The sequence below is a fragment of the Anguilla rostrata genome, chromosome 5 (genome assembly GCF_018555375.3).
Source record: "Anguilla rostrata isolate EN2019 chromosome 5, ASM1855537v3, whole genome shotgun sequence".
In the NCBI taxonomy this organism is placed as follows: domain Eukaryota; kingdom Metazoa; phylum Chordata; class Actinopteri; order Anguilliformes; family Anguillidae; genus Anguilla; species Anguilla rostrata.
Window position 1 is genome coordinate 50546564 of NC_057937.1, and position 23510 is coordinate 50570073.

Here is a 23510-nt window from a genome sequence, read left to right on the forward strand (position 1 = left end):
ATGTGAAATATTTCACAGAAATTGATCTGCACTGCCCGCAAAACACTTAAACCCATTCCCCACCACACACTCGTGTACAAAATGGGGGCTTTTTTTTGCCTGTAGAGACAGGGGTCACCCACGTTTCCAGAGAGGTTAAACAAGCAGAGGCACTTATGGCAATTCCAGGCCTCACGCTGGACTTCTTCTCTGCCAATCCATACACAAGCAGAGAAAAATCTCCCGCATGTGGAACAGACCATTTTCTCATCTCCATAAAACATGCTGGCCCTGGGTAGTGGCATTTCTGTGCCAACCTTACTTCACCGGGGAAATAAACTGCTGTAAGTGCAGGACTTAAATTTGGCTTTGCGGGAGAGGCAGGTAAGCATACTGCTGTGGGCTTTGATCCATTTTTTAAATTTGTATCTCTAATATTTTCACTTTTTTTTACGACCCAATCTGGAACAACCAGTCATATACTTTCACTCCACCAAAGGGCATGCTTCCACCTGCCACTCCTCTTCATTGCATACTTAATACACCACAGGCTATCACTGCGATGTCCCTCTTGCCAAGGGACAATATTGTAAACTTCCATCAATCACAGCATGTATAAGTCAACCCTTAACACCACTTTATGATCAATACAATAAAGAACAATTCTGACTTCCAGGGTAAGGCATTACAAAATAACCTAGAAGGCATATGTGACCACAGATACCTTCCCCTGCAACACAACAAGGTTTTTAAATATAACAAATTATACTATAAATCAAGATTTCAAAGTAATAAAAAATAATGTTCTCTATAAAAAAGATAAATATATGTTGTTCAGCTAATCTGGGCTCCTTGTGTTAGAAAAGAGGATTGCATATACATGTAAACTATCACATTCCTCTTGCCAAGGGAATGCCAGGGCTATATTAGCCGAATGCCTGCTGGCTTTCATGTTCACCCTGTGTTGAGATGAATGGGCACCATGTGCAGAACACATTGAGGAAACATTCTGTTTCTCCCCACTTCCAGCCAAAAAAGAAAAGCAGGTCATAAATCCCACTTAGTGAAAGGTGTGTGTGCCCGGACTGGCGACCTGTCCAGGGTGAATTTCCTGCATCTCGCCCAATGCATGCTGGGACAGACTCCAGTACGTACCCCCTGTGACCCTGACCAGGAGTCAGTTTGTTAGATAATGGATGGAAGGATGGATAAATCCCGGCTTATCGGACATATCGACTAAATTCCATACATTGGCACAGAGTGCTAATCTATAATGAAAATACCTAGAGACCAGGCAAACTTGGTTTTTTGGCAAATGTGAACATAAGGCTGTGGCCAGCACTTCAGACCTCTGCCTACGCCCACCCAATGAGAAAGTATTTTACTGTTACTTCCTTATCCAAGGTGACAGTTAATCCTGGCACTTTCTCAGGATTTCATATAGGCTTTGGTGTCTTTATCCTCTTTAGAGCAGTAGTTCATAAACTGTGGGCTATGACGGGTTGAGAAAAAAATGTAAATGTAATTCCAATTCAAATTCAAATTCTAGAGGTTCAAATTCCAAATTGATCCCAATCATGCTGTAGAGGGTGCTGAAGAGGGTGTGTCCATCTTCCTTGGCTTTCCTGGGCCTCAGCCCGACATACTTACCTACAATATCCTCATAGGCGTTCTCCTCTAAAGTGCTCTTAGAACTGGGGCGGGTGCGGGTTGCCGTGGAGACCATGCCATTCGCTGTGGGTGAGGAGGGGTGGGAGGAAGGCAGGCTGGTGGCATCCTCTGACTCACATGATTCCCTGTGCCCAGCCCCCAAGAGAGGAGGGAGGGATGGAAGAAGTGGAAGATGCAGACAGGGAAAGAAGGGAAAAAAGAAACGGTGAGAAATAAAGATGGTACCAGGACTTTAATACAGAGATAAACACACCGTGAGGAGGAGGGAGGGACAGAGCCCACTCTCTCTTTCACTCTGACCCGTGAAAGTATCTGCCTAAAACCACCAGTACCCTCTCTTGTACAGGAGAACCCTAAAGGAGCCCCAAACACCCCTCACTCCTCAACCCTCCACTAACCGTCTGCAGCTCCAGGAGCCAAGCACAGAGAGCAGAAAAAAGAATGCGTTGTATAAATGAACGGTGATCAGATTACCCAGACTGTGACATCTGCTCCAACTGGAGAGTCATTTCCTGTTTGTTTAGACCGCACGAAGAGGTGCAATTGTTCTCCTCGTGTGCACAGGACAGAGCACGCAAATATGTCTTAGTTCACCCGCCAAGGGGATCCTTCCTAAAATTAGCACAGCGACATTGTCCCTGAGCCCGCTAAAGGCTTTTTGTTGTCATACAACATATTAAGTAGATGCAAAAATAAATGATGGACCAAATTTTAATGCACCCCCCTCCCGAATGCAGGAGTTAAACCTGTGATCCCAAGCTAAAAGGACATTCAAGGATTCCCTCCTCACATTAAGCAAGGCTCCACCTTCAGCAACGGCGCAGAGCACTTACTGCTCTGTGGGAACCTGAAAGGAGGAAGGCACTGGAGCCACAGAGCAATATGGACATACCCCAGAGAGCCATAAAACTGTAATAGCTGAACTGCATGGGAGAAGGAATACATGGAAATCACTGATATATACCTGACTGAGAACTCTCCTTAGCATAGCATACTTCATTCCAAGACCGGCGAATGCATATTTTGTTTCTGTATAACATGTTGTAATAGTTTATGTGCTTTGTTTCCGCAGAAGGGTTACTTGTAGGCTGTTAACTCTAAACCTGGACTGCAAATCGTTTTACAGCATTGTCTTAAGCCTTCCCCTCTGCCTCCATAAAGTGTGCTTCTAGTGAATAAGAACGTTCAATAACACATAAAAGAAGGTTACACTGTCTTAAGGTGAACATAATTAGGAACAAAAATGGAGAAAGTGACAGTACATCACATGGAATAAAATCTAGTTCAGGCATTGCAGTCCTATAAACACATAATGAAATCCCCAAGATGAGTAAAATATCACAACATGGGGATAATTTTCTGGCTTCTACCACAATGTTCACAGGCAATCATATTAGGAAAGACACTTCAGGCACCTCTTTCCACAAGCACCTTATTTACATAAGCTGACAAAAAACAACTGTTATTCTGGAAGGAAACGAAGAGCTAAAACACTGAGATGAACAGCAGACTGAGTGTTGAACAAAACTCAGCCCGGACAGATATGAAGCAAAACCATATTATAATAACACGCAGTCCGCGAAGCCAGAGAGACAGTTCACACATCTTGCGCGTTATGGCAAAACTGGCCAGGAGGAAAAGCCAGTAATTCACATGCTGGAACAACATCAACAGAGTGAATGTTTGACCTGTCACCCCTTGCCCTTTGCCAAACACTCTGAGAGCCCGTTTGATATGCCTCAAAGTCCAAGCTAAATAAATCATCTGCCGGCCTCAGGAACTCATAAACTAATCCATAGGCCTCCCTGTTTTCCTTTACCGCTGATAAATGTGTGTTGTTGTGCCCTGGAGCTTTATAAAGCCGCATCCCTCTTCCCCCCATGTTGTGATTTATCCAGCCTAGCCAATTATGTGGAGCCGGCCCTGGAGACCGGATTCATGGGTTTGGGCTGTTTGAGAGTTAAAGGAGGTGAAAAGCTCCGCGTGGGGCCATAAGGCTCTCTCTCCCAGGGACGCAAGGCTGGCGGAATCAGGGACAGCCATGCACCGCTAACAGGCAGCATAACTGAACCCAGCGCCATCTCTTCTTTCCCACCACGGCCAGGCCTAGCTTAAAACTCAAGGCCCCCATGCAGAGTAGGTCAGCTTTTTCCGCCATTTTTTATTATTATCGCAAAGCTTGTTAAAATGACCCCCACATTCCACACTTTGCCCACCTCAGTAAAAGTATTAACTACTGACACCATTAACCAACATGCACAATAGGGTGCATTTAACAAACTCATATCTGCAGCGTGTTAAGCACTATTTTACAAAAGTGAAAAACGTATAATTTAGTAAACACGGAAACTTAATTCAAACACTCTTGAAGGGGAAACATTCTTTCTGCAGATTCCCAGGGCACCTCTGGATTAGAGGACCGGAAGCTTCTCTTACCTGTGTGTGCTCCCGTCCTTGCCCTGGTTTCGCATGATGGAGGGAGCTGGGGTGGAGGGCAGAGGGGGAGGAGACTCGAGGGAGCCACTGGGGGAGGCCAGGCCGTTGCTCCTGTTGCACTCGTATTCAAAGGTGCGCTTGGGTTTGGGCAGGGGGTTGACGGGCATAGCCCGTGCCGATTCTGGGGAACTGAGGTCAGGGCTGCCAGGGCCTGCCCTCTGCTCCCGTTTTGGGGCGCCGTCCTGTCCCAGGGCAGCGGAAGCATCCCTCCCAACAGGGAACGAACCGACGCTGGCCCGTTTGCCAGCGTGTGTGCCGCTGGCGGCCCCATGCCCGGAGATGGTGAAGGCCCGCTGTCGCACCCTGTCCGGCGCGTAGCAACTGCTGGGATACAGGGGCGGGGTGTGGGAGGGGCTTTCCTTCAGAGTCTGCTCGATCTTCTGTATCCGGTTTAGGACGGCGGACGGTTCCCTGCGGGAGGAGAAGGAGCGCAGGACCAGGTCCGTTTTGCTGGGCCTCCTGTCCCGGTCCGAGGCCACCCCCTCCCCCTCCTCCTCCGTTTCCGGGTACGAGCACTCGGAGAAGGCGATGCTCGCCCTGCGCGTGGCCTTCAGGTTGAACGCCGTCTCGTTGCAGGTCGGGGACAGGGGCCCCTGGCCCTCCAGGCCGCCCAGGGACCCCCGCTTGTCCAAACACAGGCTCATCCTAGGCGGGGCCCCCCGCCGGCACTCCCATTCGGAGATGCGCCTGCGGATGGCCACGGCCTGGGAGCCGGAGACGGGGCGGGTGAGGGAGAGGCTGCGCTGGTGGAGGGCGTGGTTGGGGGCGGGGCCTGGGCAGGTCCAGCCCTGCTGACCGCCGCCTCCGCTCAGTCCATCCCCGACGGGACTGCCCTCCAGCTGGTTCTCTTTTTGCCCCGGGTCCTTTGCCTGCTCCTGCCCCTGCCCTTGCTCCGCCCCCTGCCCGTCCCCGTCCCCGTCCTTGTCCCCGTCCCCGTCCCGGGCTGGCTTGTAGACGGAGAGCCGGTTGTCCAGGCAGCTGATGCTCCGGGCCTTCAGCAGGCGGCTCTGGGAGAAGTAGTCGCTGCACAGGGTGGCGCTCTTTCCGCTCGGGTTCCTCAGGCTCCGCAGCCGGGCCTCGCTCACCCTGACGTACCCGTACCCGCCACCGCCCCCGCCGCGCTGGCAGCACTCCTCACTGTCGCTCAGAGGGTGGGGCCGAGAGAGAGCCTTCCCCGCGGAGAGAACGGGGGGCGGAGACGCCGACTGACACCTAGAGGAAGACCAATCAGAGAGGGAGAGCCATCAGAACCGGGAGAATGGTAAATGCTAGGAGGGCTAGGAGTAAGTTCTAGGACTGCACCGGTTAAAAAGACTCTGTTCAAAGACAGTCCAGTTTGGTTCACGGTTTTGGTGTCACAGTTAATTTTTGGTAAAGCAGAGAAAAAGTACCATTGCCAATGGCAACAAAGTTTTCATTTATTTCATAAAAACATTACTAAAAATTATTATCAAAACATAATAAAATCATTATCAGAAGCGTATCATTATCAGAGAACAAACAAGTTTTCACAGGCTTTCTTTCAAAAGGAAAAGCGTGCCATATTTTCAAATAATACTCAGATTATAGCCTAAGGCCATCAACATGAAATGGTTTGACCTGTCAGAATCTGTATATAAATGGTGTTTAAATGCTGCAGAGAGGTGGAGCCGTTCTTTCCCTAACTCTCTCCTTGTGATTATAATGGACACACAAGGGGGATGACGATGTAAACGAGCAATCATTTTCGACATGTTTCCATTACATTCGGCACACTTTATAAAGCAATGTCGGAACGCAAATGCTGGTTTTTTTGTGTGTGGTTTGTTTTTGAATTGAATTAAGGAGTGTTGAGTTACATCAAATAGAAATGGCCAATATAACCTGTACATGACAAATAAAGAAATGGACTGCATTTATCCATTCACATACACACTAATGGTGAAAGGCTGCCATGCAAAGTACCAATCAACTTGTTGGGAGCAATTAGGGGTTAGGGACACTTCGACGCACCCAGAGTGGGGGATCAAACCGGCAACCCTCTGACTGCCAGACAACCGCTCTTACCTCCTGAGCTATGTCGCCCCGAAACTCTACAAAGAGAATCTTTGTAGTAAGCGAACCAAATAACTGCGAACCGAAACTGTGTGTGCCGAACCGATCTGTTTAGTACTCCTACTACATACCTGTGTTTACTCTTAAGAAAAAAACAGAGCCTGTTTAAAAGCCGGAAAGGTAATGGAGTTCTGGGCCTCACATAGAGAATGCCACTCCACCCTGCAGGTAACTGTGGAGTGCTGGCCTCGCATAGAGAATGCCACTCTACCCTGCAGGTAACTGTGCTCTGACAGCTAACTGATTAATCACTGCTCAAGCTTACAGGCTGTTTACAGAGGAGCATGCTCTTTCAATTAGTGTAGTGGGAAGGCAGACCACAAAAAAAATAGCAGATTTTTTTTTTTTAACCGTGCCTTGATTGTAAAACAGCTTCCCCCTGTTATTAAATAAATTAGGCAGCAGCTCGCTGCAGAGTGCAGTGGCTGTGGCAGAGGCGGTTGGTTGGCAGGGTGCTGCTGTGCCATTAAGAACAACAGGCTTATGAATCAGCTATTAGGGAAACGTCTGTGCGGTATCGCTAACTTACTACACTAACTGCAGGCGTGCTGTAATGCATTTCCCCTGCTGACATCACCAGCTCAAAACTGGCGAGGTTTCAGCTTTCGTAACGATACAGGCTTCGATGTAGCGGAGTTTAAGCCGGATCCCAATCAGACCGACGGTATCTACCTCAGGTCATGATTAGAATTTTGGCAGCACAACCGTTTTTCCAGCTCGCAACAGACAAAGGACCTGCTGACCACTGCCCGCTTTAGTCTTTCTGACTTATCTCCCAGGTCTTTATCGCACTGATAAAAGTCAAACATGCACGGAAAAGGTTGTAATCCCAAAATGGAGTCCACGAACACTTCCGAGGAGGCGGGAGTCACGGCGCACGCCCACGCTGCTTTGGTGCGTCTCCCTCCACGCAACTACCATCGTCCATCTTGTGGAAACTCAACGGCTCACTTCCATAACGCTCTGTGGCTTCAGCATCAGCCCACTTTCCGACAGGCCGCGGCTCTCCCTCCTGAAATTCAATTACGCCTAAATGGAAACACCTGCAAAATGGCCTCACGTGCATTTAATGCAAAGGCGTGGAGATCACTTGAGTGTGGGAGAAACTAGTAACAGGGTGCATGGATGTTAATGAGTTCAGTTCTCCGAGTACCAACCTAATTGCTGTTTTCTGCAGCCAAGTGCTTTCAGATTGACCCAAACTGCTCCTAACCCCTGTGTAACATCACAATTACTCTTAATCACATGCTTTATAATGGTCTGATTCCATTCCGTACCAGTGCTATGGTCATTATTTTTATGTTCTTTGATGCTCTCTGTTTTGTTTTGTCTTTTGAGTCCATGAGACTCACTCACCAAATTGGTTGGGAACTACAAAGTAACCTTTCCATTAGGAGCAAGGCTTTCACAAATGAAGTAACAACATTGTTCATTGATGTTTTTTCAGTTATTGGTGCAGTTTTCTTGTTTTGTTTTTTTGTTAGTTTTTTTCTAAAACCGCAATTTGAGATTGGAATGCCACAAGCCAAATTAAACACAGGCATCACGGTCATTAATTAAGTCCATTAGATTTATGCACCAAAGGAAGCAGAGGGCAAAACCCCTCTCACGCAATCCATGCTCTGAAAATCAGCGCACACCAAGAGCATCTTTTTTTCCATAAAGCGGCAGTCACACTAGACTGAAAAGGCTGTTGTGAGCTCAGTGTTGTGGTCAGACCCTGTGCATGTGGACTGCTCATTAAATGGACTCATTCGTCACTGATGGCCACTGGACTCCGGGTGAGTGCACGTGCAGAGCCAACAAGCATGGTTAAAAATGTTTCCCTCTAAGAAGGGGCCAATCCCCATAACACAAGCCGAAGAACAGATTTAATTTTTGAATTTGAACAACTATGTAACTAGTGTCAGGGCACAACATACAAACCCAACCAAAAAAGAAAAGCAAACGACAAAAATATCAAGACGAAACATAAACAATTTAAAAATAAAAATGGTTAACATTATCAGGAGTCACCCAAAGGCATCTGCAAATAATAATCTGAGAAAGAGGAATCATTTCAAGATTCAGAACATAACAGACCTCATCAGGCAGTTCTTTCAGTGTCACCTGAAATGTCTGCTCAGGGTGCATAATACGGATGTATTTCAAATTATTACCACAACCCTGCACAACACATCAATCTGGCTCCCTCTCCACACTTAATTTTTATGGTTTAAGCCAAACCTGAATTCAATCTGCTACAGAAATAACAGACAAGAACATGTTTAAAAATACACCCCCCCTCCTCCTCCTCCCTCCTCCCTCCTCCCAGGCACGCCTCAACCATGATGACTCCAGCAGCCATGGATCGCGTCTGGCCGACACAGGCTTTCAGCTCCCGCGAGTTCCTCTTTACACCAAAAGAAAACACCGAACGAGGCTGTGTCCGGCTCGCATCGGAGCGCCGCGAGCTGTGGTTCTCCGGGCCGGGCCAGGAAAAACAACACCGGGTCCTGCACCGTGGAATTCCAGATGCGAAGGCCACACACTGACCATGCGGAGATAGCCAATCACAGCGCGGGACTCTTCAAGGGGTTTGTGGGTAATTCAGCCACAGGCTGTTTCCTGCTCAGAGACCACGCCAATTTAGACATAGAGGTGGCGGGGTTCTGGTAACCTGGATCAAAGAGGTAGAAATCCCAATAAGGAGCCCCAATTAACATCCCCTCCAGGGCATTCTAATTCCCCTAACCTGGACCAACACCCTCTACCCATTTCCCTTCTCTTCCTTTAACAGCAATATGTCCTGCTTTACAGACTGTGAAAGGAGCTTTGCTCTTTGAGGAATTTTGCAATGAATTAAATGAGCTGGTTGAAAGGAATCCCTCAACAGGGGATGTGAGTGATTAACCAACAGCTCCTTTTTAATGTGGAAGAGATGTTTGGGGTTTTTTACCATGGAACCACCATCATTTCTTTCATGCAAGTTTTGAAGTCTCCTTTTTTATTTCCCTGACACGACAGGGCCCTGGAACTGGTCAAGTGATTGGGAAAACAGCTTGGATTCAATCGATATTTTCCCTTAACTTTAACTGCAGATCATTTAAAAAATAAACTTCTTATTCCACAAAACAGTTTGTTAATCCTGTTGGTTCATTTGAAATTACAAGGTAAATCCAAATGTTGACTGAATTGAAGCTAATATCTCCTCTGCCAGCACACAGGGAACTCGATGCTGAGGAGAGCAAGAGAAAACTGGTTTACAACTGGAATGGTCAGAAATGTGATAATCATCGGATTTCTGGGAGCCACCCTGGTCTTCCTGGCCATGCCGCCCATGCTATCTGTACAGATGTAACACTTCCAGTTCCATCACCGCTTAATCTCTTTTCATTTAATTCACTTCCAGGCAGCAACGGCCCCTTTCCTGTTTTTCATGGGGGAAAAAAATCATTTGAAGCCTACAGAGAAGCCAAGGGCAAAACGGTATCTGGCTCATTAAACAACCCACACGTGACTGAGGAGAGCTGCTGATTGCGGAGATGATTAAAAGGGGGATTTTTCTGCACTGTTATCCTCAGGTGCTGGAGCCAGAAAAAGGCTTTTGCCTCCTTTGGTTTTCGCTCCATACTTCAGTTCTTTGCTAGAAAGCCAGAGGGGGAAGGCTAATTTGTTTAGGAATACAAGCTGTGCATATTCCTGAAATGGAAACTGAATTAAGAGTTTCTAAAACCCCAAGCCTTGCATAGTCTTCATCTTGAGTCAGTGTTTCCCTTTCTGTAAGCAGGCAACTACAATCTCTCCATCCGATAAGTAAAACAAGCTCCAGTCCAGGCAAGGACAGGGTTTATGTCTGAATGGGGCCCTTCTCCAGAATAAAACAGCCAATTTATAGAATCCTCCATGTCCTTCCCTCTGCCTGGGAGTGGAAAGTGCCTAAGAAAGCACATGTATTCCACACTAAACTGCTAATGGTGCATGATGGGTATTTGTTAATAGCATACTGCAAGCGTGTGGACAAGAGCTCGCCTGATATGGAGAAACAGATGACAGAGACTGAGGATCGTGTGTCACGATTTCTGGTGACGCAATTTCCCAGCTTGGCAGAGGGATCAAAATACAAATCCACCGAAGAGACCACAAAAATCGGGCAACACAATGCCCTGATTCACCCCTGCAGCTTCCAAACATTCCTGTTTGCTTAATGCGTACTTATACAGCTTTGTCAGAGATGGATAGGATCTTCAAAAGACATTTCACAACTGTAAAAATGACTGCAAAAACAAGCAGCCCACAGCATATCAAGTCACACTATTATGATTATGATTATAAGCCCCGAAATCACTCACCTTTCCGGAATGTCCTGAGGCGTCTTACTCGTTGTGGCTCGGGGGGCAGCCTTGGAGCTCTTGTTGGCTGTCATTCTCCCCTCTACCATCAGTCGTCCAGCACGCCTGATGTAAAAGCAAAAAACAAGCAATGAGACTACGGACTTCCTGTTAATAAAGCCATCAGCCATCAGCTAAAATGACCAGGAGTCCAAAGGGATGGGGCACAATTAATATTGTTTTTCCAGGGGTAGAGGGGGCTTAAGTCAGCCAGGGGTGCCTGCATATTGCTGCAGTACTTCTAATGGCATGTCAGTGCTACAAGTACAGTTTTTAAATAGCAGGATAAATTGTACAGTAACTTCCATCCCAGTCTGTAAGCATGTTTGACCTCCAGCATCCCTTTGGGCCCATTAATTAAAGTGTGGCTCCATCTTCAAAAAACATAAAAAGCAGATATCCCACTGCAACACATGCAGGCCAGCTACTGGTACATGTCAGAAGCAAGATGACGAGCATTTTATAGCCAACTTCAGATGGCTCTGGAATCATTTTATAATATTCAAATTACATTTGCATTGTACATTTTGGAAAAACATCAGCAATAAACAGCCCCGCCACATTTTTGTCTTATAAACAAAATGCAGTACATCAAGTACAAACCGAATTAAACCCTTGTGTGTGTCTCTTACACATAGCAGGTCAACATAATGAGAAAAAAAGCAATGGCACAAGAGTTTGTTTTAACATGTTTACATTTTAATGAGAGCTTTGGATTGTTGGAGTAAATAGGTTAAATCTGGTCCGTAAATATTTAGCCAAAACTATGAAAAATATGGACCTTAATCCCAACAATTTGAGTGTCACACAAGTTGTCAGATGCATGGCTTCACGGAATTCTAAACAGCGACCGTGAGCATAAAGGAAAGGCAAAAGATCAGGGAGGGGTTTTTAACACTAACTCCAGGCAGCACTTTCAGCCCTTCTGATTCCAAAGATATTACCATGAGCGAGTCATATAAAGAGCATGAAATGAACTAAGAGGCCATTCCAGTAATTATAGTTTTAAACCAAAAAAATGAGGGATAATTTTCCAGACAAGGCAGGAGGCAGGAGGGCCCAACCACAAAATCCAAGCCCAAAGTTAAATTAAATGTATTAATTGCAATGTACGGTGGAGTATTTTTCAAAAAAGCTATACTGAATAGCTTTTTCTGGCTAAACTGAGGTCTCAAAGCATCACCTAGCAGACCTATTAGTTGCTGGAGGAATCCCCACAATTTTTGTTTATAAAAGCAGTTATAAGGGCTGAAATTGCAGGGCTGTCATTTTCAGGAGGTAAAACATGAAATTTACCCTTCACAATCACATAAATCATACTACATTTTTACCATTAAGGGGAAACAGAACAGTGGACCCCCTGCTTGATGTGCTAGACTGATGTGAAGCAGTGCTAAATAAATGGCTCCTTAGCCTTGTGTTAACCTTCTGACAAGCAAAGAGAGCATCACTGCTTTGAAGCACTGCAATGCTTCTCTTCATTATTTCATGATATAGGAGTTTTACCAGCTCCATTACAGACTAGAGAATTTTGTGTTCTAGGGGCCCAAGTGAAATCATTTTAGGTTTCACTCCTCCATTGGTCAATGTTTTAAAAAAATGTGTTTAAAAGATGGAAACCATTTGTAACCATTTTTAGACTTCCACTGGTACCCACCGCGCAAGAAATCATTGGTTTATGCCAGATGATGATTTATGCTTTGTCTCCAGCCATCCAGTCAGACCATCCACAACACACAGTCCAGTGTCCTGAATGTATATCATAAGTCCTTACTAAAAACCAGCCAATCAGGATCCACTCCGTAACTTCCTCCCACTTTCCAAGATGTCTTCATAAACAACCCCTTGTCCTCTCAGGTCCATGTGCTTTTCCAATCTGTTTTGTTCTGCCTGTCCAAGCCAAGGAGCGTCTGCTCCCACACAGAAATGTGGGAAATATGAAGCCTCTGAACCAAATGTCTCTCAAACTCCCTCCCCTTCCTTCATTTTTCTTAGACAAAAATAAATGCGTACGTCCGAGAAGCATATTTTGTTTATGAGCAGGTCAGCGCAAATCTCTGAGAGATCAGGGAAGCCAGAGGGTGGGTCGGGGGGCATAAACGCTGCCTGTTTACAGGAAGTCGATGCCTGAAGGAACGGGCTAACGACCAGCGAAGCCGCGTGCCATGGAGACAGATGGAGGAGGAGAGGAGATTGCATTCCTCCTGTCAGCCATTTCCTGTTTCTGAGGACCACGACGACATAGATCTTCATTTAAGTCCAATGTCAGGAACGCACTGCTCTGCCAGCCTCTTTCCTTGCCCGTCCTCTACTTTTCTCCAATTTTTTTTTTTTTAAAGCACGGAGGAGAGTCAAATTGTTCACAGCTGGAGATCAAACTCTTTCAAACTTTTCCCAGCATCACTGTCATTTCACATAAAAGAGAAAGGGGTCTGGCCTCTGTAATCACGGGAGGAAGTACTTTTCATTCTCACATACCCATCTCTACTGAACTTGAGCGGATGTTCAGGGGAGATGAGTACGTATATGGTTTGCCGCCAGTCAATCAATACTTTGATGAATAGCAAGTACGAAAGAAATAGTAATACTGTATAGCAAAATATATTTTTTTTTCTTACATGAACCCATCAACTGTTCTCATGTCCAGAAATCAAATGTAGGTTGAGATGGAAAATGACCACAGATGCTGGTGCTCCGACCAGATGAATTATTCACGGGATCCTGGGTTTTTTCCAGTATGGTGAATATTTTTACCGAGTCGCTGAAAGATTGCACAGCTGCAAAAATACCCAGCTCCTCTCCACGCTTGCAAAAAATTTTAAAAAACTAACGAGAAAATCTAAATCTGTCACAAAACTTGGAAGGCAAAAGTATGTTTCAAAACAACAACAACAAGCAAAGGACAGATAATCCCAGCATCTGCATTCAGTCCAGATTAGTGTTGTTTATCAGTTCAGAAAATTAGTTTCCTGATGTTATGACACCACAGTCACTGCTGCTTTTTCAACTTTGTCTAATTTAACAGAGAAAAAGAGTGTTTGCGTGAGATAGCTTGTCTGTATGTGTGTGTGTGTGTGTTTGCGCATTCACTAAAAATTTCCTTTTAATCAAGTGTGAAAGCGATGGTTATGACATCACTGTGGAATACAGAATTATGTTGATTCATCCCAAAAGAAGTCTGTTTTTCATACTGAAGGATTTATCCCATTGGCTTTCCCAAACAGAGTTTAGCCCCCACAATGATTTTAGTCTGGCCCAGGGACCCTGACGGTCACAAGCCAAGAATGCCTTAAATCTCAATGGGCTAGAAGTGGCGAGCAGAATCCTGATGCAACATGAGTGTGCACGGAGAGCTTGGCAGGCAGACTGGTGACAGAAGAGATCTGGAAACTGCGTTCTTTTTCTGGCTGTTGCCACACACCAAGTTCAGTCATGCTGATTTTACACGGCAACAGAACCCACCTGGACAGTAGATGTCGTGCATACCTGTGTGAGTTCAAGTGAAACAACTCTGTGCCCCATCAATAATCACTGCTGTAGGGGAGAAGGAAATGATGCTAATTTATTATTGGTTCCAAATGCTGCTTTTTGCTGACGCTGGCCCTTACCTACTCATGTGAGTTTATGCAGGAGACAGCAAAGAGTGTCCAGAAAAACAACAACTCATTCCCAAATGATTGTTTAAAAGCAGTTTTAATAGTTTATGGAATTTAAACAATTAACTGTAATCACTCAGAAAAGGGAAATAAGGAAAGCAAAACAGATGTTGGGGATATAAACTGCAGTTCCAGAGGGGACGCTGTCAGGACATTATATGGGTTTTGGCAGCATGGTTTACAGACATGCAGGTCTATAAGCACACACACACACAAGCACACACGCAGGCACACACACACAGGCACACACGCATGGTTTACAGACATGCAGGTCTATAAGCACACACACACAAGCACACACGCAGGCACACACACACAGGCACACACGCATGGTTTACAGACATGCAGGTCTATAAGCACACACACACAAGCACACACGCAGGCACACACACGCAGGCACACACACACAGGCACACACACACAAGCATACACGTAGGCACACACACAGGCACACACGCAGGCACACACGCAGGCACACACATAAGCACACAGCAGGCACACACACACAGGCACACATGCAGGCACACACACACAGGCACACACGCAGGTACACACGCAGGCACACACACACAGGCACACACATAAGCACACACGCAGGCAGACACACACAGGCACACACAGGCACACACACAGGCACAGGGATACCCAAGCCACATAAAAATGTGGATTTGCAAACCCAGAAATAGTGCATTCCATAATTTAACAGTCTGGTTAGGGCTGACAAGACTGTGTGGATTTTCACAAATGATCAAACCTTAACAATGTGCTTTCACAGCTCGGTTCAAATTCTTCATTCAGATGTGAATGTGCTGTAGACTCCTAGACAAATTTTTAAACAAAAGATCCATCAGGATTTTTTTAAAACAATCGTCATACGATTATATAGTATATGCATAATTCTAACAGAAGAATTAAGAAAAAGAAGAATGAAGAAGAAATAATCAGCAATTCTAAGAAATCTCACATGGCTTCAAACACAAAAAAGAGAAAATATATTTTCTAATGAAAATATATTCGTAAAGGAGATGAGGATCGCATGTTACTTGGAAAACCATCTCCTTATGCACAAGAATGCGAGAGATCATTGCGTCATTAATTTCTAGACCTTCATTACACCCCAGCAGGTGAAAACCAGAAGAGCATTTAAACATAATCACTCAGGCTCGTGGAGAACATGCTTTCTGCCTGCACGGCGTAAAAGCCCGTTTGCTGCATTAAGAGTTGCCTCTCTGGAACACGTGCCTCAAACAGAAGCTGTAATAATATGGCTTTTACAGTTAGGAAACTACACTGAGCTTCTCTGAAGAGAATAGTTTTCATACATACGGGACCACAGGGCTGATTTCAGATAGCGAGTGGTATGCTCACCTACCCATTCTCTCTCTCTCTCTCTCTCTCTCTCTCTCTCTCTCTCTCTCTCTCTCACACACACATTCTCGAGGGATTCATATATCTGAGATTAGAAGACACTGTACCATTTACAATTTGACTGCTACCAAAAAATCAGCAGGGATTAGAATCTTCAAAGTCAGCAGTGTTTTGCTAACCACTTTCAGTTATCCGTACTTTGCCTCGAACCATCCACATCCAGCACAAATATAATTTGTGGGAAAGAACATGTGTAAGGGAGCCTAGAAGTAGCATCTAGCTTACTTGCTTGGGTAGCTAGCCAACAGCCCAATATTGTTTTGTTTTTTTCCAGACTATTAGCAATGAACTCAGAAAGAGTGGAAGTTAGTAAAACTTTGACAGAGCTGCCTGGTCCCACAGCACCTGCAGTGTCTGACTGTGGCCAGAATTTACATTAGCGCTGCTCATACAAACCAATTCTCAAATGCAGTTACACATAATGGATAGTCCTTCAGATCATCTAGACAATTCATTTTGATTATACTTAATGATTAATGACATGTCAGCGTTAGTTCACTGGCATTTTCTATTGTTTATACAGCATCTGTTTTAAGCCACACCCACTTCCAGTTTTTTTTTAATCCAAATACAGGTACAGATCATTTTGTTTGGCTGAACAAACACAGATACAAACCGTGCTGTCTTTTATACCCATCATGTCCAGCATGAGCTTGAACTAGAGAGTTCCCATCTAATGCTTGTAAAGCCAGTCTCCATGTTTTTTCACAGCAAGGATTGTTTTCATGTTATAATGTTAGGAGAAAATCCAAAAGTAACTTCCACAGGAGGATAATACAAAGCTGAATAAGGATATTATGATTTTCTATATAACCTTTATTTATCCAGAGGAGTCCCACTGAAATAAAAACATCTCATTCAAGGGAGTTCTGGCCAAGATCTGAATGGTCTTTCATTACAATGCAGTCCCTAGCTACAGCTTTAACTGTGATTAATGGCATGCATTGAATGAGCCTTATCTGACTTCAGAGCACTCTCCTACTATATTTTACTTCTAAAGATACATAATATAGGATGTAAAGAATTTAGGATAATACATGCTACAGAAGGGATCCAAATCCATTTAAGATGTGACAAGAGCTTGTTATGTAATAGATAATGTCCTAAGCCATGTCCTGTCTAGAATATAAAATATAGAATAGATATTTAACTGTGTTCAATGAAGCTAAGGTTTGAAAGATGAAGAACCTGAGGACAACAGAATTCTATTCTGAAACCCTCTACAAGACAACACTTACAGACCTGTACGCACACAGGGAAATATCTTAAATTTTCAGTAATAACATTTTCAAAAAACATAAGCACTTTGTTTTTTTTAGATTATAGCGTTCTATGATATGACATATGACTCTTTGAGATTCATATCTTGTGATAAAGGTTGTGTTTTTGCAGTGATACTAACTAGCTACAGAAAACACAATGCTTTAATTCCAGCTTGAGTTCTTTCATCTGTAATCTGATCGAAAGAGAAGTTTGCCAGAGGGAAACTTTTCAAAGTACAGATAGTGGCCTTCAAAGCCCATAGCTAATATTTAAGCTGCAGTACTGCTGTAAATTAAGTATCTATCAGTACACTTAATTGGGATGGAGATAGCTTTGATTAAAGGAATTTTAGAAAGCACAACATATCATGTTTGAAAGACTCATTTATTGATGAACATTATGTGTACAGTATATACCATGTGGCTTTCTTCACACAATCAGCCTTGTCAGACTGAATTAAAGATGAAAATTAATGAAGGAAATACTTAAAAGGTTGCTGAAAGACGTTTTTGTGTTTGGCTCACTCACTTTTCAATTAAACAGGTCTCCACCATGATGGCTATAAGACACTGACATCGTATTGACCAGTAGCTTTATTAGGTACCTCCCATGGACCCTTTAGTAAAAGAACAATAAATGTTTCACAGTCATCTTCTGACAAACACGTCAAACATAGCACTAATGGTAAATGTGTTCATTATTTTTTTTAAACAGTGCAGGCCTCCTCTGAAGAAGGCCTGTGTCACTGTGTTTTATCGCACGCCTGCACTATGCAGTAAGGACCCAGCCAAGTTAGTTTCATTCATTCACACACCCTGGCAGCCTTGAGGGGTTTTAGTAATTGGGCTCAGGTTAAGGCGAGGGCCCCTCTCCCTGAGCCATAACCTGAGAGAAAAGCACCACAACAAACAGGCCCTCAGTCCAAGACCAATGGATCCCCAACGTGGAGGAATACTACAGCAGACAAGGAAATCCTTCACATTACAATAATATTCAAACATTTTATTTATAAAAATGCTTTTCCCAAAGTTGAAGTCAACCCACAGGTCTATGCAAAACCATGGGAGTGACAATGACCTCATCTGTGATCTCTGCATAGAAAATAATAACAAAATCTAGGTGATCATGCTCACACACCCATATCTACTAAGGAAACCACATGCCTCAGCCTGCCTTGTACAGAAGAGGAGAATAATCACATTGTGGTGAAAGCCTTTTGATTTTATTTTTATTTTTTGTGAACTTGTATTTCATACTGTGTTCTATTTTTTATTTTTTTGTATTCTGCTTACTGCATGTTTTAATGAGCCAGGTGTTCTCAGAGCCCTGAATGTGTAGCATACTGTATACCGGAGAAACCAGAAAGTGCTTTGTTCTCAGAGCCCTTGAGAAGGTGGCTGTTACAAAGCTAGTTCTTTATCACTGGGCAAAAATACGTTATCAGAATGAGCCCATTCCCCCCCCTACTTCTCCTTCAGTATGTGACATGGAATGGAATGTACACAGTTCAGCCTAATGCTAGGGGTCCCTGGCCTTCATCACCCCTCACAGACAGAGTCCCTGACCAACAAACTACTGTCAGCAATCCACTGTTTGCCCTGTCCGTCACGCTGTGCATTCAACACTCTGGGGAATGTTCGGAGGACCTGCTTAATATGCCAGAGGAGGGTTTGCAGCAGTCAGCAAGCGACAGCAACCGAAAATACCACTGTTAATGAACTGCATTCTCCCGAGGAAGCTTACAAAACAGTTAATTAATTAAGTACATAAATAAACAAACATAATTTCTCAGAGGCTGTGCTCCTAATTTGGCAGCAATGTGACAAGCCAGACGCACTGAGGTCTAGAAACAACAACTCCCTGTTGTAATCCTGTCTGCTGCATCAAGGTCGCCAGACTGGAAGATAAATTCTTTACCGTTGAAATTATATTGAAAAAAAAAAAACTCAAGGGGGAAGTTTCAGATGAACAGTGTAAGGGAGTCAGTGGTAGATGTGGAATTTCAGAAAAAGGCACAAATTGGGAAATATTTTGTATGAGACTCAATTAATGTTGGGTGATTTTGTCGTAATGTTTTGGTGGGATATTTAAAAAAAAAAAAAAACCAAGCATCTGGAAACGATGGCCGCACCTCTCATTTCAAGCAAGACGGCGGGACCTCCTACTTGCCAGGTCATCCCACATTTTCTGCTGATCAGCACCACCGACGGTTTTCTAAAACCACCACGGAACTTGATTATGGCCAAAAGTAGAAGAGAGAATGAAACCTCTGCAAATTCTCAACGCTTTCCAGACTCTGCAAACCATCGGGGAGACAGGACTGAATGGGAGAGTCTATTTATGGGAGATTCCCTGCACGTTTAAAAAAAACAAAACAAAAAAAAAAACAAAGAACAAAAAAGTAATTTTCTCCCGTGGCAGTACGGCATGTAGGTTTTGGATTATTGTTCAAAATCAAACATGTCAGACGCAAGCCCGCAAGCGCAGGAGTCGGATTACTGCATAAATACTGCAGGCGTGGGGAATGAGGGCCTTCTCAAGACACACCGCTCCTAACACAACATCATATGGTCTCCATAAAAGGCTTTACAAGGGGACTGTGTGCACAGTTCATATATACAGTATGGCGCATGTATGTACTAAGCGCACTGCCGTTGGGCTACGGAATGTGAAACATGCTTGTTGAAAACAGACATTTACTATGCATATTTTTAAATACTCTTCCTCCTGAGTGAAGCTCCTGTTCCTAATTAGCCTCTCATCAACGGCTTGACGAACAAAATCAAGTCTGCTCTTTGAAGTCAATTAAGATGGAGAGGGCTTGCATTCTCAGACTGACTTGCTTCAAGTGCTGAGAGAACATCACTGTTTTATTATGTAGGAGAAGAAAAAAAGCAATTTATTTGATCTGATAATGAAGTTCATTTTAATGGAAATGTACTCATTCCAACATAACTGTCCCACTTCCTGTGGAGCTCAGTTCCGGCATTGAAGCCCACCAATCAGGGACAAGGCCTGCTGTCTCATACCCTACAGTAGGGTGTATGTAACAAAAGGGCCTTTAACTATGCAAAAGTACAAAATTATACAAAAAGTCACTCTGAACATTCTGTATTACACTCTTGTTCCCTCAGTTTATGTTGTATAAACTTCCCCTATTTTGATACAAATATTGGGCATGTGAATATGGAGATTACAAGACTCATTGTAACTCGTATGGATTTACCAGAAACAGCAGTGCTGGTGAGGCAGTGACTGTGCAGGTGTTAAGGCAATGGGAGGTCTCTTGGTGTGTAGCTGGGAATTGTTCGCTGTGTCCAATAGGGTCCCATGATGAGTAGCCAACAGCGTCCCATTTCGGCCCACTGGAACTGACAGACGCACTGCCTCACACTGTTCACACCAGCTGCACAATTCCAGCACGCATAACCACAATTCCCCATACTCATGTCATGCTCCAGATGGACTCAATTCCTTCAGCTATTCTCAGTCTCTTCTCTCTCTCTCTCTGTCTCTCCATACCTCTCTCTCATGCAGACAGCACAAAGTTACTCTGTGACCTGAGGAGACTGCATGTGTCTGTCAAGGCCAGCCCTCCCACCTCCTGCCACCCCCAAAACAAAGTAGGGAGTCAGTAATGTGTGTCACCTTGACAAAGTATCAACACACACTCTTTACTCTCAAGCATATCTGAAATATTGTGTGTATTTGCACCTCCCACAGGCAGCACCTGCACCAGCTGTTCCAGGGATTTCATGTGACTGATGCTACGGTCAGGTTGACCAAGGATCTGTAATTTCACATCACTGTCAAACAAATGTTATTGCAAAGTGCATAACTGTGGTCAAAAGAAACACATACGAGTTAAGAAATGATTATTCTCCTGAATTCTCCAAATGAAGCCTGCTGCCTGTTTCAAGAAATGCAGGTAATTCAGCGAGGTAATGAAATCACGAGCCAGTGAAGGACACACAGAACTCTAGCGCTGCTGGGACTGCAGAGAGAGTGACACGAACACGTTGAGCGTGTTGTAAGGCGTCTGGAATGTAAGCCAGGGCAGCCCCCCAACAGGACGCCTAACAGAGCCCCTGGCCAACCGCATGCTAGCGCTAACAGCAGGGCACCTGCAGGTTACACCGCGCAACGCTTTCTCAGAAGGGCCGGTGCTTCAGAAAAAAGTGGCACACTCCTGCTGGCCTGATATTTCATATTCAGGCTTTTCGCACTTACGCTGTGAGGAGGCTACGGTGCAGGCTGGCAGGCTTCGCAGCCAGAGCTTAATATGGACATGGGAGCGCCATCCTCCCATCAGCACATCAAACACCCATCTGGCCCCTCGCAGATAAGGGCGGGGCAGGAAATGTTTGAGTGACCTCGGTCCCGCTGCGCTCAGGGGGTGGGACCGGGGTGGGGGGGTGGGGGATGTACGGGTGGTGGAGGACTGAACCTGGGGTGATTCACCTCCCAGGGGAACAGGAGAGTCCCTGTGATTCACTAATTGGCAGAAAGTCTGGGGAAAGGGGGATGATGAGAGGAGATAAGATAGGAGGTTGAGAAATGGAAACGCTCCCAGAGCATTCTTTTTTTAAAAGAATTATCCCGCTTTTTTTGCCCAAATTTGTGAAAACTTTGGGTGAAAAAACTGTATGAAATCAACTGCCATCTGCACTCATCCTATACACTTTTTGGCAAACCTGAGACAACTTTATTGCTTAAAACCCACGCAATACTACAAGAGAGATTTTTAGCAGGGACATACTATATCTCTCACTGGCCACAACTGATATCCTGTGGGCACTTGATGCATCTGTAGGAGGATCTAATGCAGTTGTAATCAAGGAGTCCTGGCATGACTAAAACCCCCTGGTGAGACAGGTCCTGTAAATATAAACAGCCAATTCACTCTCACTGAAGGGGTGAAATTTCCCATTCCAGCCTGAAATATTCCAGACACTTCTGAGCCCACTATGGGATAGTGCACAGTGAAGACTTTCACTGACCATCACTGCTTCCGCCACTGCCCTGTGAATGCTAAGACACAAAACAGCCATTTTGCAAACAGGTCCTTTGCAACAGGGCTGTCTTTGGTGGGGGAGGGGACGGGGAGGGGGAGGGGATGGGGACGGGGACAGGGGGGGGGGGGGGTACAGTCAGGCTACTCATGGGCCACACCAACGGGGAACTGGCACACACACCCATGTCAAATGATAGATGTACTAACTTTCAGGGTAGCTGCTGGGAACCCAGGGAGAAGACGACTGAGTGAGCTTTGGCTGGAGAAATCCGGGCAAGAAATACCAATTTTCCAAGTGTACCAAAATTATGCATTTTAGTTTCATAGCAACTGAAGGTTCCGAATAAAAAAAGGGTGAGCGGTAACTAATTGAGGTGGTGTTCATTTCCACAAATAATATTTCCCTTTCAAGCTCTCTGTTCGGCTTCTCATCCCTCAATAAATTTCAGTCCACATACAGCATGTGGCTAATCCTTTGCTTTCTACTGGTCTGTTCTCAGTGGGGGGTGTGGCATGTACAGAAATCGTTCCCATCTCCAGTCAACAATATATTCTCAGATTTTGAGGCTAATAATAACACATAAATAACTTTTAGCACACTTGTGCTCAACACACCTGAATCTTTCTGTGAAGCGTAACCCGCACACCTTTCGCAGCTCACCCTGCTGAATTAACATCTCACCTTGAAACAGCAGCCTAACCCTGCACCAGAATGACTGAAATTACACCATTTACACTCGCCCAACTCATCAAACTTTCAGCTATATCAGCAAAAAAAGATCTGATGAGCAGCCAACATTATGCAGCAACATGAACTGAGATCAAGCAATGACTTGTGTTTGAAACAGGGCACAGACTGCAGGGGATGATGAAATTCCCAGAATTCACACTGCAATACAAAAAAGTAAGCACCCACAACACTTCTGAAAGGTGAATAAAAGCACATCAAAATATTTAGTTGAAGGTTGGATAATACACGTACCGTGATGAGTCTGGAGTAGTGATGGGAGACCCCATAAACAGATAGAGACAATAAAACCACCCTACTCCTATTATTCAAATTTGGACTTAGAAACTGGGGGATGACCTGGGTTTTGGGCCCATGATCCAATGTAACTTGAAGGAGAGGACAAAGGACACAGAAAGACTATTGTCAAGGATTAGAGCGCACCAACATCACTGATTAAAGTGAATGTAATTGTTTTAAAAAATTTAAAGGAAAAATGATTGTCGACATTATAGTACACGGCAGTGAACGCGACGGGGTGGGGTGGGTTAAGACCACAATGGGGAATGGTACAAACACTCATAGCACATAGTCTTAATATCAGACAAACAACAAGGGACATTCTGTTCGGCAACAGTAGGCTACACGCTTAATGTAGGGGTATTTACATTAGTCAGAGCTGCGTCCAAACTGCAACTGTGACACAAAAAAAACACCGGTTTCAATCAGCGTTAATATCCCTCGCACACGCGGATTTATTCGTGTGCACATTAATCTCTGCATCCGTCTACACAGGATTCCCTTCGAAAATT

The 23510-nt window shown here is 44.6% G+C and overlaps 1 protein-coding gene across 3 annotated transcripts in view; it reads right to left on the reverse strand.

Annotated features, from left to right (window-relative positions):
• LOC135255579 (DENN domain-containing protein 2B-like) overlaps positions 1-23510 on the reverse strand; it is a 57392-nt gene that overhangs the window by 25529 nt on the left and 8353 nt on the right. For all 3 annotated transcript variants that reach the window (XM_064336935.1, XM_064336934.1, XM_064336936.1), the window contains exons 2-4: positions 10572-10676; positions 4087-5358; positions 1630-1775 (exon numbers count right to left, since the gene is read on the reverse strand). In XM_064336935.1, the coding sequence (XP_064193005.1) occupies positions 1630-1775; positions 4087-5358; positions 10572-10660 (1507 nt within the window). In that variant the 5' untranslated portion in view covers positions 10661-10676. The remainder of the gene's footprint in view (positions 1-1629; positions 1776-4086; positions 5359-10571; positions 10677-23510) is intronic.